The 18351-nt window shown below is 33.9% G+C and overlaps 1 protein-coding gene across 1 annotated transcript in view; it reads left to right on the top strand.

The window, feature by feature from the left end:
- Positions 1 to 17270, top strand: part of BRF1 (BRF1 RNA polymerase III transcription initiation factor subunit) — a 160060-nt gene extending 142790 nt beyond the window's left edge. Inside the window, exons 16-18 of the mRNA XM_051978109.1 lie at positions 12198 to 12249; positions 14282 to 14450; positions 16779 to 17270. Of these exons, the coding sequence (XP_051834069.1) occupies positions 12198 to 12249; positions 14282 to 14450; positions 16779 to 16816 (259 nt within the window). The 3' untranslated portion in view covers positions 16817 to 17270. The remainder of the gene's footprint in view (positions 1 to 12197; positions 12250 to 14281; positions 14451 to 16778) is intronic.
- Positions 17271 to 18351: the final 1081 nt, after the last annotated feature.

The following is an 18351-nucleotide window of genomic DNA, read 5'->3' on the forward strand; positions in this document are numbered from 1 at the left end:
TGAAGATATTTATTCAAAAAACAAGCCATATAAAGAATTCTATTAAAAAAATTAAAAATCCTTTGTTTTTTCTAGAATAAACTTCCTTCAGTATAACTTTCTATCTAAGGTGTTGCCATGGTGTTTTGAATAAGGATGTATCCATCTAAGTTATGTGGACATCATTTTGTTATTGTTTGTTTCTTTTCCTTTTTTTTTTTCCAATGGAGGCAGGAGTATAATGGCGGGAGAGGGTATACTTTGAAGTGGAAATGAGCTTATAATTACAAAGATTAGTGAAATATAGAGTAGAAATAAAATGAAAAAGATAAATCCAGCTAGGCTAGAGTACTTGCTGCCTAAGTGATGGTTGTACTTTCTTCCAGTTTCTATAAATGTATATCTAGGTTTACTCTTTATGTTTTTCTAGACAAGATGGAAAAATATGAACCAGAAGTTGTTAGGTAGATTCTTTTAGTGCTTGCAAACTCCTAATTTCTTTTTATTGTATATTTGGTTAGCTATTTTTATTCTACTATGATCTACCTTTTTTTCATGAAATCATGATGGTTTTTTGGTCATTAATGCTTCCTTTTACAGAAACTCATTAATGATCTCATACCATACATTTGACCATAGTCAAAATCAAGCTCATTGACTGGTTAAATTTTACTCTCTTCTGTTTTGTCTGGCCACAAACCCTGAGTAAAAATTCAGCTTCACTTTTATAAGTTTTGAGAAGAGAATAAAGAATAGAACAAAATAGGTGACATGGGGTTGAGAAAAGTATGATTGGTTATAGAGCTGAGTTGCAAGAAGCAATATGATTGGTTGGAAGTTTAGTAAAGGTACAGAAATAAGAAATGAAAATAATGTCTGGAAAGGTAGACTTATGCCAGGTTGTAAAGGACTTTAAAATTAAACAAAAGAATTTATATTTGGCCCTTTTGACAAGATTGAACCATTGGAGTTTATAGAACAGAGGAATGTCAGGCTTATTTTAAAGGAATACCATTTGATAGCCATGTGAAAGATGGAAAAAGAAAAAAAGAAATCAAGGAAACCAATGAAAAGGCTTTTGTAATAGTCCAAATAAGATGATGAATAGAGGGAATAAATCCAAGAAATGTTATGAAAGTAGAACGAACAAGATCTGACACCTTACTGGATATGTAAAGATGAGTAGTCAGTGGCAATCCTGTCTGACAAGTTAGAATGGAAGTACCCCTTATAGAAATAGAGAAGTTAGTTTCATGGGAAAAATGAGATGTTGAGTTTGAGATGCCTATGGGAATCCAGTTTGAAATGTCCAGAAAACAGTTGTGACTAGAACTAGATATAGATTTGGAAGTCATCTACATAGAAACGATCATTAAACCTAAGGAAGTTGATGAGTTGATGAAAGAAGAGAAAAGGACCTATGAAAAAGCCCCAAGATATACCCACAATTAGAATATGTAATCCAACTAATGATTCATTAACAGAAAATAAGGAGGATCCAGATATATACAGCTGAAGGAAAACCAAGAGAGATAAATCATAAAAATCTAGCAAGAAAAGGGTATTGAAGAGGAGGTGGTGGTTAGTGCTATCAAATGCTGCAGAGAAAACAAAAAGAATGAGAGCTGAAAAAAGGTAAAGAGATTTGGCAATTAAAAAGGTCACTGTTGACTTTGGAGAGAACATGGTCACTTGAATGATGAGATAGAAAGCCAGATTTCAGAGTTAAGTAAGCAGGAAAATATAAAGTGAAGGCAACTTGAATAGACTTTTTAAAAGATGTTTGGTTGTGAAAGTTAAAAAAAAAAAAAAAAAAAGGAAAATTATATATCAATAAAATCCTCCATGAATAGGATGGTAGTTTAAAGAATGATAGAGTTAAATGAGAGTTGTATGTTTTTAAATGGTCATGAGGTAGAAATCAGGACATGTTTGTGTACTGCAATAGAAAGGGATAAATTGATTAAAGTTGGGATTGAGTGATTTTCAGGAACAATGTACTGAAAGAATACCAAGAGATTTCTTCATAGAATTACATAAAAAAACAAAATGAAATGTATATTTATAAAGAAATATGGCAAAAAAAAATTAAAGAGCAGTGCTTAAAAGTAGATGTATATTCCTAATCTTTAAAACATGCTACAAAATTGTCATCATCTGTTAAGTCCAGGCTAGTTCCCTGGAGACCTCAGGCTCAGCCAGAGTCAGGATAAGTAAAAGTCCTTAGTCTTTAGGAGAAGAAGTGAAAGAAGCAGGCAAACTGCCACAAGGCTCGCCAAAGATGTATCCCCCTCTAGTACAAAGTCACCAACTTCTCTCCTCATGCTGCTGCTGCAAAGTGAGTCTGGTTTCTGTCCCTACGCCCTCTAATCCTTGCCCATGATTATCTTAACATCAAACATTGAGCCAGCATCAACTGTGAGAAAAGCCATTTATCCAAACATATGCTAATAGAGTCATTGTCTCATATCAAGTAGGTAATTAGCCTACTTAAGTGCTTGGTTGTTTGATTCAAATACACCTATTCAGAGTTTCAACCCTCTACAACCATCAAATCTATCTAGTACAGTCCTCTCTATATTCATCCTGCTGGTCATTCCTTACAGAACAATAATATTCCATAACGTTCATATACCATAATTTACTCAACCATTCTCCAATTGATGGGCATCCATTCATTTTCCAGCTTCTAGCCACTACAAACAGGGCTGCCACAAACATTTTGGCACATACAGGTCCCTTTCCCTTCTTTAGTATCTCTTTGGGGTATAAGCCCAGTAGAAACACTGCTGGATCAAAGGGTATGCACAGTTTGATAACTTTTTGAGCGTAGTTCCAAATTGCTCTCCAGAATGGCTGGATGTGTTCACATTTCCACCAACAATGTATCAGTGTCCCTGTTTTCCCACATGCCCTCCAACATTCCGCATTATCTTTCCCTATCATTCTAGCCAATCTGACAGGTGTGTAGTGGTATCTCAGAGTTGTCTTAATTTGCATTTCTCTGATTAATAATGATTTGGAGCATATTTTCATATGTCTATAAATAGTTTCAATTTCTTCATCTGAGAATTGTCTGTTCATATCCTTTGACCATTTATCAATTGGAGAATGGTTTGATTTCTTATAAATTAGAATCAATTCTCTATATATTTTGGAAATGAGGCCTTTATCAGAATCTTTGATGAACTGATGCTAAGTGAAATGAGCAGAGCCAGGAGATCATTATATACCTCAACAACGATATTGTTTGAGGATGTATTCTGATGGAAGTGGATCTCTTTGATAAAGAGAGCTAATTCAGTTTCAATTGATCAAGGATGGACAGAAGCAGCTACACCCAAAGAAAAACACTGGGAAATGAATATAAACTGCTTGCATTTTTGTTTTTCTTCCCGGGTTATTTATACCTTCTGAATCCAATTCTCCCTGTGCAACAAGAAAACTCTTCGGTTCTATACACATATATTGTATCTAGGATATACTGTAACCTATTCAACATGCAAAGGACTGCTTGCCATCTGGGGGAGGGGATGGAGGGAGAGAGGGGAAAAATCGGAACAGAAGTGAGTGCAAGGAATAATGCTGTAAAAAATTACCCTGGCGTGGGGTCTATTAATAAAAAGTTATTTTTTAAAAAAAATCTATCTAGTACAAAAAGTTGAGAAATAAATGAATGAAACTGAACAAGTATGCTGTCTTACCAAAATGACACAAAGTATTGATGTTTGATAAACCTTTAAAAATACAAAGTGAAAAAAGAGCCATTATTTAACAAATACACTTGAAGAAATCCATTAGCAATATTGGCAGGAAATGGATTTAGAAACACTCTTCACCCTGCATACCTCAATAAATTTCTTCTGGATAATAAATTTAAATACCAAAGGGATAGGACCTAGACTTGTCATTTCATTGGGTAGGGAACTATCAGATGAACTACCAGACTTCTTCCTCTACTGCAAGTCAGCACTTTCTCTGAAATTTATAGCCTGAAAAAATAATCTATAAAGAGTTTCCTGGATTCCTGAGAGATTAGCTCAGGCTTCATAGACAGTATGTGTCAGGGGTAAGGACTTAAGCCCATATCTTCTATCCATTATACCATACTACATTTATTTAAAAAGTTGGAAGACAATAATAATGTCTGTCTCTTGTTTGAGGCAATGAAAGGCTGCAATAGAGAAGCAGCCAGAAAAGAGATTTCAGATATATAAGAAAATGGATGATCTTCAAAGAAGTAGTCTACTATAGGATAAACTGAGATCATCAGTGTATGTTTTGTAATATCCCTAGGGTCTTCTAGAGCAGAATAATGTAAAATTTGTGGCCTTGAAAAATAGTTACTGAGTATGGTCTGAATCATGTGGCCTACAGGAATCCATTTCAGAGGACTTAAAATGACTTCAGTACTATTTGTTATTCATCAACCCTAACTTTAATTATTCAGGAAGGCCCATATAAGCAGAACTATAAAAAAAAAAAAATAAGGACAAACAAAAAAAAATCTTAACAGTTTTTTGAAGAAACAATTGAATTCAGGAGAGTCCCAGAAGTCTAAATGCTCAGATCCATATGTTAGGTAATGCTATAGTTCTTTTTTTCTCTTAGAAGTATTTTGTAATTAAACTTAAGTCTTTTGTGTGCTTTGGGAGGTCAATCCACACATATTTCATGCATTTTATATTTATTTGGAATGTTTTTCCTTGCTATTCTTGCTTCTTGTGTTTTGTTATCATTATATAGAAATGTTGATTTTTGAATGTTTATTTTGTAGCCTGCCACTTTGCTGGAGTTAATAATTCTCTCAGCATCATCTGATTCCCTAAGATTTTCCAAATAAATCATCATATCAACAAAGAGAGATAATTTTTTTCCTCTTTACATATTATCTTAACATCTTTCTTTTGTCTTTTTGCAGTTGCTAGCATTTCCAGTATTAAAACCAATCCAATAAATATTTATTTAGTGCCCACTATGTGCCAGGCACTGTGCTGGGGGTACAATTGATAAAAACAAAGGTCCAGCTTCCAATTAGCTTACTGTCTAATAGAAATCTGATAAAAGGGTATCAATTATGGTGATGAGATTAGAATACACTTAACCTAGGAGGGGCATCTAGTTCTGTGGAATTGAAACCAGATACATCACTATCAAATAGTGATGGAGAGAATGGGGAGGCTTGTTTCACTCTCAAATATTCTAGAAAAGATTCTAGTATCCTATTACATATAATGTTTGCTTTTGGTTTTAGATAGATGTTTTTATAATATTTTTTAAAGTCTTCATATCTGTGCTTTATAGGCATAAAAAGTATAAGGAGTGTTGTACTTTTGTCAACAAATGTTTTTCTCTTATTGATGATCATGTGGTTTTGGATCTTTTGGTTTTTAATGCAATTGATTATATTGATTGTTTTCCTAATATTGAATCATCCTGCTATAAATCCTACTTGATCATAGTGAATGTTTTCTTGCATAAATTCCTTTAATTGGCTTGGTAGGATTTTGCTTAGAATTTTTCTAGTTTGTTAATATATGTTTATAAGGAAATAATTTTTCCTCTGAGGTCTGCTTTAACTATATTTGGAGTATTATTTCATCATTATTTTCTTTGTACATTGTTTTTAATTTGTTTCTATGATTTGTTCTTGAGCCCACTCGTTTAAGATTTCATTGTTCAGTCTCCATTTGGATTTGTATTTTTTGTTTGTGATGCTTCAATCAGTTCCTTTTCTTATAGCATTATAATCTGTAAAGTATGTATTGACTATTTTTGCCTTTTTACCTTTGTTTGCAATAGTTTGTAAAATTTCCATGTTATGTATGCCATTCAGAAAATATCTTATATCTTGTTAATTCTAGTTCCTCCAGCAATTTGTTTAATTCCATGTTTAACCTTTTTATCTATTAAATGACTTATATATAATGGAGAAAAGTATATTGAAGACTTTTGTCATTGTTGTTACTGTCTTTTCTCTTGTACTCAGATGTTTCCATTATAAATTTGCATGCTAAGGCATTTAGAGTATATAAATTTATTAGTGAGATTAGCATAATATGGATTTCTTGTTAATCTCTTTTTATTTTTTGAATGTTTGTTTTTACTTTTTCAGATATGGTTAACAGCCTGTTTTTCTGAATTCATTTGATGTATAGTAAAACAAAAGAAAAAAAACCACTAGTTTTATTTTGTGTATAACTTTATTTTTTCAATGTGTTTCTTGTATACAAGGAAATGTATGATTTCATTTTCTTATCTAATGTCACTTTTTTGTATTATTGGACAGTTTAAAATTTATTCACAATTATAAAAATTAGGTTTATATTTTTTCCCTCTGTATCTAATATTGCTTTTCAAGTGATGATTTTTTTCTTCTTCTGCTATAAATGCAGTGTATGATGTTTTTTCAATTACTTAAATCTTTTTTTTAAGGTGATCCTATTTCCATTGGCTCTTTTCCTTCACTCTGATCCTTTTCTCTCATTTGTTATATCTCTTCCTTTGGGGAAAAACTTGAGAGTTTTGTGTATTAGTTCTTTTTCTCTTAATGGTTATTATCTAGTTATATAATCCCCCACACACCACATTTTTCCTCTAAATAGATCAACTAGATACTTCCTTTCTTCTTCACTTACTCTTGTTCATTAATTTGTTGGACTTTTAAAAAATATTTCATTTTTTGTGCCCCTTTCCAAAAAAGAATTCTTACTCTATTATCTATACTATCTGTCTATTCTAGACCCTCATTCTCTGACTCATGCTCTCGTCTAATTATCTGTTTTCTCCTTCCTCTGTATTCTTAATGTAATCAAAGTTTCCAACGTTATACTTCTAGACTTTTGCCTCTTGGTGGTTTCTGACACTACTTTGTATAACTTCCCCTATTGATTCCTCTTTTATATTGTGCCTTATTTCCAGAATAATGTCAATTATTGCAGGTATCAGAGAAAACCTGGCCTCCTGATAAGTCCTCTCCTTTACAATGTCTCCAAATATGCAGCCCATCAGTGATCTATATCTTCTGCTGATTATCATTTCCCCCCCAATTTACTTCTAAATCTCCTCCTTGAATTTATGCTTTCCCATTCTTCCAGGTGCCACTTGATCCCAGGGGTTCTAATTCCCCACCTATTGATTTGAGATGAATGTACTTTTCAAGAGCTAAATCCCACAGGCCTTCTTTAGGCCTTCACTTCCTTCATGGACCATTCTTTTCACTCATAAGACTTTGTCAGTGGAACTCCCTTCTACCACTAAACTAAGACCTCCTTTTCTGTTCCTTTTTGAGTCTTTCCTCCCCATCCTTATAGGCTAATCTATTTCTGAGACCACAATAGTCACCTTCTATCTTCTTCTCTTTACTAGCTTCTGATTTGACTCCAGACTATCATATACGTCTCACTATCCTCCCTTCTTCCATCACCATACCCTCCCATGTTGTATGTAATATGTGCCTACAAAAATAATAATAATAATAATATTAATTGTTATGAGCAGGTTGTTATAGATTCTGTCCAAATGCCTCTTGTATACCTCTTTACTGTTATCTTTATCAGATTTCTGCCTTAATCCCTATTTCTTACACACATTTAAAAAGAAATCTCTTACTGATTTCTCTGTTTTCATTGTTGTCCTTGGCTGCTTCATTTATTCATTCTTCATGCATTTCTCTTCTTTGTGTGTCTTAAGAAACAAATAATCTCTTCATTTCTGGTTTTCATTATAAAAATGTTTCAAGTTCTATATTATTGAATGTTCATAATTTTTCTTGTATGGTTGAATTCATATTTTCAGGCTAGGTCAATCTGGGCTATATTCTGACATCAGTTGCTCTTCATAACACATTTCATTCTCTTCCATGTTTTCTAATGGGTACAGAATAATCTTGTGTTATTCCAATTGCCTTTTCTTTGTACTTGAAGATCTTTCTCCTGATCTCTTTCAGAACTTGTTCATATATGAATTGTTTCCTGTAATGAGATCTGTGATATTTCAACTGGAATTTCATTTTCTCCTTTCAGAAGTTATGAGCAGTTAGCCAGCGTTATGATATTAAGGATTATTTTGTTTGTGTTTTTTCCTCTGCCAGGTTCTTTGCATATCATCTTTAAGACTGATATATTTTGCTTACATAGTATGTTTTTGTTCAGTGTAATTGTTTTTTGCTTCTCTTCTAGATTGTTCTTCACTTCTGTATATTTGCATTCTCAAGTCACTGTTTTCTCTTTTGTTTCTTTCTTTTTTCTTATTATTGCAGATTCCAGGATTTTTTTTTAAATTTTGCCCATTATTTTTACTATGCAGGCAATGCATTCTGCTCTCGTGATTCTTATTTTCTTTTAATCCACTCAGGAATTCATGGTTCCACATTCTCTTCAAATTCCACAGAGTCCTCAGTCTCATCAAATGTTGAATCATCTTCTTTGTTTTGCTGTATTAAGTATTACCAGATCCAGAAGTCATGTTTCCCTCTGTTGTTATTTTCATGTTTATTCATTTGCTTATATTCAAGACCTTTGATAATTTTATTTTTTCTCTCCCTTGAACAATTTTTTGATTCAGTTCCCATTAACCTGACATAGCTTTTTCCACAAACACAATCTCCACAAGACTTCCTTTGATCTCAGCTTCCATAGGTGCTTTCTTGATAAAACTTCCTCCCCTCAGGAAAGCTAATTGGCCACAGCTTGACCAATGAAGCATCTTGGCCTAAGGCTAATTAAAAATATCTATATCATGTGAGCTCGGACATGAAGATATCCTTCATGATATTTTCATCTATATTAACTATTACTTCATGACAGACAGATATTTTCAGATGGAGACAAGGAGCCATGTCCAGATTGGGAAATCATTACTGTATCATTGCTGCTATTATGTAGTGAATCATCTTTCATTTATAAAGAAATGACCTTAGTAGAGTGATGTCTTCCTTGCATATGAATTGTATTCAAGTGAGACAGAATGGCACAAAATACCGGTCTTAATCTTCCAGAATCATCAAAGTCCAGTAGCATGGCAAAAGTCAGGACAACTTAAGTTGATACAAATTGCAGTAGACAGTCTTGGAGTCTTTGGTGTCTTACCAAAATAAAGTACTTTACAGCACCTGCTTCAGCCACCTAAATGATTGTTGGAATTATTCTCATCTGCTAATTCCACCAGGGGAAATCTTTCTATGTTTGGGCAGACATCCCCCAACTAATCAATCGGCCCATATATGGAGTGTTTAAGGAATAATAACACCTCTGGCATGAGGATCTTCATGCTTTTTTCAGGACCACTCCCCCACCTTTGGTGTACACTTGTCGTCTCTTTACCTGTGCAGCAACCACACCCTCGTTTAAAAAAAAAAGTCCTAGAAATAGGCACATGCCAAACCTGGATATAGCAAATCTCTCAAAATTCCTGCCATTTGCCTTACTCTTCTCTTAGATGGGCAGGACCAACATTATTCATTGCCTTCTGGGTGCCTTATTTAATTTCAACATCAAACTTGATAATTTTAAAGTCTTGCTGACAACACTCACTTTTTCTGATAGTGATTTTTATCTCAAAGCATCTCAGCCTCTTCCTACATTAAGCAAATCATGGTTCACCAGCCTAGCTGAGTCTCTGCCCACTTCTGCTTCCTTCAGACCTAGTCCCAGCTGTATGTTGTATTGGTGAAGTGCTACTATCTTTGTCCCCTGTTCCTTGGTACTTTTGGACTAGCACTAGCATTTTAGAGCATTGTAGCACTGGTGATACAGGGTGTCCATTCCAGTTCCAGACTCCAGTAGTGCTACAGTGTTGTCCAGTCTGATATCTATTAGTAGCATGGGATTGGTAGACTAGCTCTAGTTCCATCTATCTATCAGAGTCTCTGGAAAGAGAGAGAGGGAACCACGGTGGGGAGCTAGATTTTGTTGTGATTTTGTGTCCAATTCTTGGATCTGCTGGTGCAAGCTTATTACTGGTAGCAAACCCAGGCTCAGTGAGCATAAGGTCATGGTTTTGTTTTCTTTGAGGACTTGAAAAGTTGTTGCCTTCTTTTTTATTCTTGGTAACCTTGACCATGGAGAGGGGTGAAGTAGCTTTTTCTTTATGCCATAATTTCTGTTTTTAAAAGGTTTCTGTGATTATGAGGATAAGAGGAATTATCTAGTTTTTAATGTTATTGCTCATGTTATCTGGAACTGATATACAAAGAATAAATGTAAATGTATAAGAACAACAAGCATTCCCCAGTTGATAAACCATCAAAGGATATGAAAAGGTAGTTCTCAAAAGAAAACTAGTAGCAAATAAAAAATGCTCAATATCACTAATAATAAGAAAAACATAATTTGGAAAAATTCTGAACCTCTACCTTCCACTCAATCAGATTAACAAAAATAATAAAAAGGAAAATGATAGTTGTTAAGGAGCAGTGGGAGAAGCATTGTTGACAAAACTATGAAACAGAACACATAGCTATTATGAAAAGGGAACTATCTCTGTAAATCACTCAACTGTTTATACCCTTTGGTACCACTGCCATGTGTATCATGTAAACACACACATTTATTTATAGATCCCCTCTTTTTTACTCTAGAAAACTTGTAATAATTGTTTACCCATCAATTGGGGAATGACTGAACAAATTATGGTATAAGAATATGATGGAATTTACTACTCTGATAGATAATGAAAGGAATAATAGATCCTGAAAAACCTATGATCTATGAAGTGATACAAAGTGAATTGAGCAGAACAAAGAAGAATATATTGTAAAGAAAAACAACATTGAGAGACTGGTATTCCTGCAACATATCCAACATATAAAGGACTGCTTGCCATCTAGGGGAGGGGGTGGAGGGAGGGAGGGGAAAAAAAAATCGGAACAGAAATGAGTGTAAATATAATGTAATTATTAAATAAAAAAATTAAAAAAAAAAAAAAAAGAGAGAGACTGGTATTCTCTTCAATTCATAACAGGTTAAAATTCCAAAAGTCTAGAGAAGAAATATACTTCTATCTCTTGATAGGTAATGAACATTAAGCACAGGGTTAGACATATATTTTCAGAAATTATTAGTGTGTGAATTTATAAACTTATTTATTATAAGGAAAGAAATTTATTTTGGAAAGAGGAGTTGGGACAGGGAGAAATGTGAGGGGAAAAGCATTAATTTTTTTAAAAATGCACAGAAGAGAGCAGAAAAATGGTCAGAGAGACAAGTAGGATAATTTTGGTACAACAGTATTTAATATAGACTTTAAAAGAAAAACATGTACATAATAGAGATTCATAATTTCATTTAAGAGCCTTTTTTTTCTTTTCATGTTGAAATTTGTGTTGCTATTCATCAGGTTAGTAATTGTAAGAAAGAAAAAATTTTAAAGAAAGAACCCATATACACCAAAATACACTACAGCATACTTAGAAGGAAAAATGCCGTACACCCCTTTCTCTGGGAGTGTTATACTAGATAATTTTTAGAAAAAAATTTTATAGTAGCAAAAAGCTGGAAATAAAACAGATGTCCATTAATTAGGGAATGATAAACAAATTGTGGTATGTGAATGTAATAGAAAGGTACAAGTACAAAGAATGTAACAATCCCTACCTTCAATGTATGTTTGTCCTAACAGGGGAACAGCAACTATATAATAAAAATACTTGTAGCATAAATAACGCAAATATACACATTTATGTATTTTGTGTATATTTGCTTAGACAACTAGGAGATAAAGAAGATGAGAGTAGTGTCACAAAAACCCTGAAAAAAGACAGTAGCAAAGCATTAAATTCAGTAAGATGTGGAAAAGAATTAAGATCGAGAAGACTATCAGATTTGGAAATTAAGAAATTATTGCTAACTTTGGAAAGAAAACTTCCAGTTGAGTGATAAGGTTAAAAACCAAATCACAATGAGATATATATATATTCGTATTGCAGGGGTGATTCAACAATAGGAAAACAATTTAATCATTAAAAACAAGACATCTAAAACTATGTAATTGTGTCAGTAAATACAGAAAAAATCTTTGACAGTATTTATTTTTGCTTTTTAAAAATCCTACAAAATATAGGCCTTTTTAAAATATTAAAAATGTATCTAAAATCAAAAGTATTATTTAGTGCCTTCAGTATGCTAGTTCAGGGCTGTGATGATCCAAATGTAAAATTAGTCTATGCCTTCAAAATTGTTCTTATTTTCATTTATGAGTATCTTTTTTTTTCTTTACAGATTGAGACCATTGGTTTCTACACAACCAGCTAAAAAGGTTTCAACAAGAGAGGTTAGTTAAAAGCATTGACTTTTTACTATTGATCTCTTTCCTAAGTGAATATTACTGAAATATTCCTTTCCCTAAGGTCACAAATCCTTAAAGTCCTTGGGAGATTGGCATTTGTTAGACCTCCTTGAGACAGGCCTTCAATTTGCTGGGCATTTATTTTGATTCTCTTCCCCAGAAAGAAAGAAGTTATCCTGAAGAAGGGAGTAAAGATGACTTAGATAAAGAATCAGAACATTTGTCCGAAATGTGGGTCTGATTAATTCCTATATCTGGTATCCAGAGTTTGGGTAATCTAAACTACATATACTACTTAATTTAAGCCTTTCATTGACAAAGATTTATATTTAGGTTTATCAGTTGTCAAAGAAGGAAATAAGATTACTTTCCTCCTGTAAGGAATGTAATATATAAACCTACAGGTTGATAAGCTCTAAAAATCTTAACAGGTTTTGACCAATAGGTCTGTTCTGCTTTATAATGTTTCTCTCTAAGTTCTATATCTCCTTACCAACATGAATATAGAGAACTGAGTAGAAGTTCGTGAGGAGCAAAACACAAACAGCTTTCTAGATCTTCCTAAGTTGAGTCTTTTAAGTAAACACCAAATTTTTAATACTAGTTTCTATATGAGCTATCTAATGTTGAAATTTGATTTTTGGATGAAATGGTATGAACCGTACTATTAAAGACTAAGACAGCGGTCATGTTGTCTTACTCTTGTTCAGAAAATTGTTTTCAATAGAATTTTGTTTTAAACATTTTTTAAAGACCTGGCTTTTACTGAAGGTACTGGAGGAACAGAAAAAGAAAGGGTCCCTTTGTCTGTTTCCTCCTTAACCAGTTATACATGAATGTAAAGCTGTATGAGTAAGGGCATGAACTGATACCTTTACAATACATTTAGATATTACATGTGCTTAGACAAGTTACTGAAACTCCAGGCTTTGATTTCCTCATCTGTAAAAATTAGGAGACTGAACTAGATGATCTCCAAGGTCCTTCCTAATTATAAATTCTGTGCTTTTATATTTTTAAAACAACAGGTCCACTTAAGTATTGTACAGTCTATTTTATTTTATCTTTTAGATAGATAAATAACAAGTAAATATGCTCTTCAAATGACTGGTTTGCCTTGCAGCACTTTGTGATAGCTCAGAAGTCAAAACAAAGCTTGAAAAGGGGATGGTTAGCATTTCTAGGAGCAGTAAGACATTTTAATTTGGGATTCTGTTTGCCAGAATGAGGGTTTGGTGTTTAGGGTTGGGCAGGTCTTGATGGGAAGGGTGACTTACAGTAGAATAAAGTTGCATACATCCTTGTTATATTTTGGATGCCAATTCACTTTAGTGTAGTTTAAGATCACATTAACTTTTTTCATCTCCCATCTTACACTTTTGGCTTATCTTGTCCCTGAAGTCTGCTAAAACTCTCTTTTCCAGAGATCTGGAAAGTCCTTCAGACTTTAAAGAATCTGCCAGAGTTTTTGTTTCAATAAAGTAGTCCAGACCTATGTTTGTGAAACAAAGGAGGGAAGAATGTTCTTGGAGATGACAAAGAGAAAAAAAGCAAAATAAGCTGAGTTCTGCCACCTTCTTTTATGTTGACATTCTATTTATTCCAAGGACTTGTCCCTATTTTATATGACATGATTTAAAAGTGCATTTTTTCTTCCATAAACATGCCAATAGCAAATGCACCAGTTTTATTTTAACACCATATGAAGAGACCCTTTCATAGCCCATCATGATAGCATCTCAGAAATTTATTGTCTGAATTAGTGGGAGTAAGAACTTCAATGACCAGTTGTCTCATGTTTAATTTTATTCTGAAGTTTGATCTAGCTTAAAATATTTGAATTTGAAATACTTTTCAGATGTGGAAAAATGACATGGAATTATCTGTTTCTGGTCTTTTATCACTCTCTCAAATACTAGAACTCAAAGGAGCCTAAAAAGTATAGGTATCACCTATACTTTGGCTTAGGTGGAATTAAAGTAGAAGGAACCTTCCCACTTTAACTTTTTTTTTGTAGGTATCACTTCTCAATTCACAGACACAGATTGTAGACCTTGTAAAGCCTCCAAATATTGTGGTTGAAAGTGGACCAGTACTATATAATCATGATGATGATGTTGAAGAAGAAGAGATAGAAGAAGAAGAGGATCATTGCATGAGTGCCCTTCAATTAATGGGAGGAAATGGTAGGTAGGACTGATGGGCAGGGGAGGAGGGCAACGGGAGAGAAGGTGTTTTGATATGACTTAAGAAAGCGAAATTAAGAATATTGGTAAATCTATTTCCTGGGACTTAAATCAGTTAGTTGGACTGCTTATAAGTAGCAGTATATTATCTGATTTACCACAGTTCTTTTCTGTCCCCTTTCAGTTGTCTACTATCATTTCATGCCCTCTTTAAGATTCATCCTCCAGAGAAAGAAATTTGTGACCAAAGATGAACTAGAGACCATTACTGATCACAAAATAGAAAATTTCGATTATATCAAATTAAAAAGCCTTTGTACAAACAAAACTAATGCAAACAAGATTAGAAGGGAAGCAACAAACTGGGAAAACATCTTCACAGTTAAAGGTTCTGATAAAGGCCTCATTTCCATATATATAGAGAACTGACTCTAATTTATAAGAAATCAAGCCATTCTCCAATTGATAAATGGTCAAAGGATATGAACAGACAATTTTCGGATGATGAAATTGAAACTATTACCAGTCATATGAAAGAGTGTTCCAAATCACTATTGATCAGAGAAATGCAAATTAAGACAACTCTGAGATACCACTACACACCTGTCAGATTGGCTAAGATGACAGGAAAAAATAATGATGAATGTTGGAGGGGATGCGGGAAAACTGGGACACTGATGCATTGTTGGTGGAGTTGTGAATGAATCCAACCATTCTAGAGAGCAATCTGGGATTATGCTCAAAAAGTTATCAAACTGTGCATACCCTTTGATCCAGCAGTACTACTATTGGGGTATAACCCAAAGAGATACTAAAGAAGGGAAAGGGACCTGTATGTGCCAAAATGTTTGTGGCAGCCCTGTTTGTAGTGGCTAGAAACTGGAAATTGAATGGATGCCCATCAATTGGAGAATGGTTGGGTAAATTGTGGTGTATGAATGTTATGGAATATTATTGTTCTGTAAGAAATGACCAGCAGGATGAATACAGAGAGGCATGGAGAGACTTACATGAACTGATGCTAAGTGAAATGAGCAGAACCAGGAGATCATTATACACTTTGACAACAATATTGTATGAGGATGTATTCTGATGGAAGTAGATTTCTTTGACAGAGAGACCTGAGTTTCAATTGATAAATGATAGATAGAAGCAGCTACACCCAAAGAAAGAACACTGGGAAACAAATGTGAACTATTTGAATTTTTGTTTTTCTTCTCAGGTTATTTTTACCTTCTGAATCCAATTCTCCCTGTGCAACAAGAGAACTGTTCAGTTCTACAAACATATATTGTATCTAGGATGTACTGCAACATATCTAACATATATAGGACTGCTTGCTATCTAGGGGAGGGGGTGGAGGGAGGGAGGGGAAAAATCGAAACAGAAGCGAGTGCAAGGGATAATGTTGTAAAAAAATTACCCTGGCATGGATTCTGTCAATATAAAGTTATTATTAAATAAAATAAAACAAATAAATAAATAAATAAAAATAAGATTCATCCTCCAATGAGGAAACCAAAGGCCCCTTGGGGTGAAGAGTATTTATGGTCACATAGTAATAGAACTGGGTTTTGAGCCTAGGTTTCCTGTCTCTAGGTCCACCTTACTGATAGTAATTGTAATTGTAGTAATAGTGGTAATAGCAATCAACATCATTGTTGTTGCTATTTTTATTATTATAAACTCTGGGCAGCATTTTACTATTTGACAATAAGTTTCCAAAATTACATAATTCAGTGAAAATGCTCAGTAATATATGTTTTCCTTTGCCATCATTCGCACACATTCACAGACCTTGATAAGCACCTATTATGGCCTAAGTCACTCTAGATTTAACAAAGACAAAATAAGCACATTAATTAACAAGACTGCTCTAGAATAAGAGGTTCCTCCTGATCTCTTCAGTGGCTACCTTCCTCTTTCAGTTATCATCATGGTCTACATATATCTTGTATGTTGAGTTTTTATGTACTATCTTCTCCATTAGAAAGTATAGATACTCCTTGAGAATCGGGCATACTTTTTTTTGACCTTTCTTTCTTATATCTTTCTTATATCCATAGTGCTTAGCACAGTACTTGTTATATAGTAATCATTTTATAAATGTTTGTCAACTGATAAAAATAATAATATAAAATATGTCACAAGACATGATGCAATTAATTGCCTAAAGTAGCAGAGGTAATATATACCATGAATTCAGAGTCAAAAGAACTCACTCTGAATTTAGCAATATAATTGTACATGAACAATGATTCATTTTTCTTTCTTTTGTAACTCATAGTTATATTCGCTGGTAATATATGTTTTCTCTTTACATTTCAGATTATGGCTGTGACTTGGATGATGATGATGGCTACTAGACTTAAGCTTTTAAAGGACTTGTAACCACATCTTGTTATTGGACATATCTTTTGATCGTGCAAATGGTGAAAGGAGTTTCTAGATTACTCCATGTTCATGAACAGTCTAGACATTTTTACAAGATAATTTTAGTTTATTTTGTGTTTAATCAGTTTATATCAACTCATCATTCAGAGAAAAAGTTTGGGCTTTGTCATACTTTAATTTTTGGATCATGTTTTGAGAAATGTAAGGAATATTTCTATTCAGCAAGCAAAGACAGTCTGTGTCTCTCTGAGGTAGAAGCATGGGTTTTGCCTTCTTCCTGGCTCCACCTTTGGTAGCCCAGGTCCTGCTGCTGCCACTGTCAAGAAATTTGACTCAGAGTGTCTGAAATGTAAAATATTTATCCAGATGTTTGGACTTAACAAGAATATAATCTTGTTGCTGAAAATAAAACTTTGTACATCAATATTTCTCTCTATCCAAATAGAAAATTTATTCACAATAACCCCAAGACAATAAAAAAAAAGCTTATTTAGTGGGGACATTCCTAACATAGGATCACAGGATTTAGGTCTAAGAAGAACCTTAGAAAATCATCCAGGCCATCTTCCATATTTATGACGAAATTGGGACCCCAAAAGAGTGAACTCACACAGTAAGTTAGGTAGTAGAAATGATATTCAGACTCTGGTTTTCTGACCCTCAATTTAGTATATTAGACCTAGTCTCTTTTGCTCCTAGGGGACATCTCTACTGATACATCAAAAAGTTCTTAGAACCAGACACCTAAGTTCAAAATCTCAAAATGATCTTTGTTTCTTCTCTTTTAGCCCCTCAAATCAGTTGCCACATCTTATTAGTAATATCTTTTTTTTTTTTTTTTTTTTTGATGAGGCACTAGGATTCTAGCTGTGCCCAGGGTCACACAGCTAGAAGGTCTTAAGAGAGGCCAGATTTGAACCTAGATCCTCCTGACTCCAGGGCTGATGGTCTATTCACTGCACCATCTGGCTGTCTCATGTCAGTGCCATCTTTACATTTATTGAAACCATCTCTTTCCTTTCTCTTTCATAGCCTTGGTCCTTATTCAGGCCCTCATTACTTCTCACATGATATGTTACTATGATACATAAGGATATATATTTGTTTATTAAGTGCTTACTACATGTCAGGCACTATGCTAAGCACTGGAGATATAAATAGAAGCAAAAAAAAAAAAAAAAAAAAGATAGTCATGCCCTCAAAGAAGTTACATTCTAATGGGGGGAAACAACCCATAAAAAAGAGCTTAAAAATTGAGGGATGATCAGAGGAGGTAGAAAGGTACTCCATATGGTGACATGATGGTGAAGATAAAAACATAGAAACAGAACTGAAAGAAGAGTGGTGAAGGATGGCAGGGCTGAGTCCATTGTCAAAATGAAAGTTTGTGGAGAAACTCTGTGGGAGGTGCCAAAGGGGCAGAGGGATATTCCATAGTGATGATGTGGCTGATGTAGACACCAAAAGTTAGGGTTCCCTAGTGGAATTTGCCATACTTCAGGAAAAA

The sequence above is a fragment of the Antechinus flavipes genome, chromosome 2 (genome assembly GCF_016432865.1).
Source record: "Antechinus flavipes isolate AdamAnt ecotype Samford, QLD, Australia chromosome 2, AdamAnt_v2, whole genome shotgun sequence".
Lineage (NCBI taxonomy): Eukaryota > Metazoa > Chordata > Mammalia > Dasyuromorphia > Dasyuridae > Antechinus > Antechinus flavipes.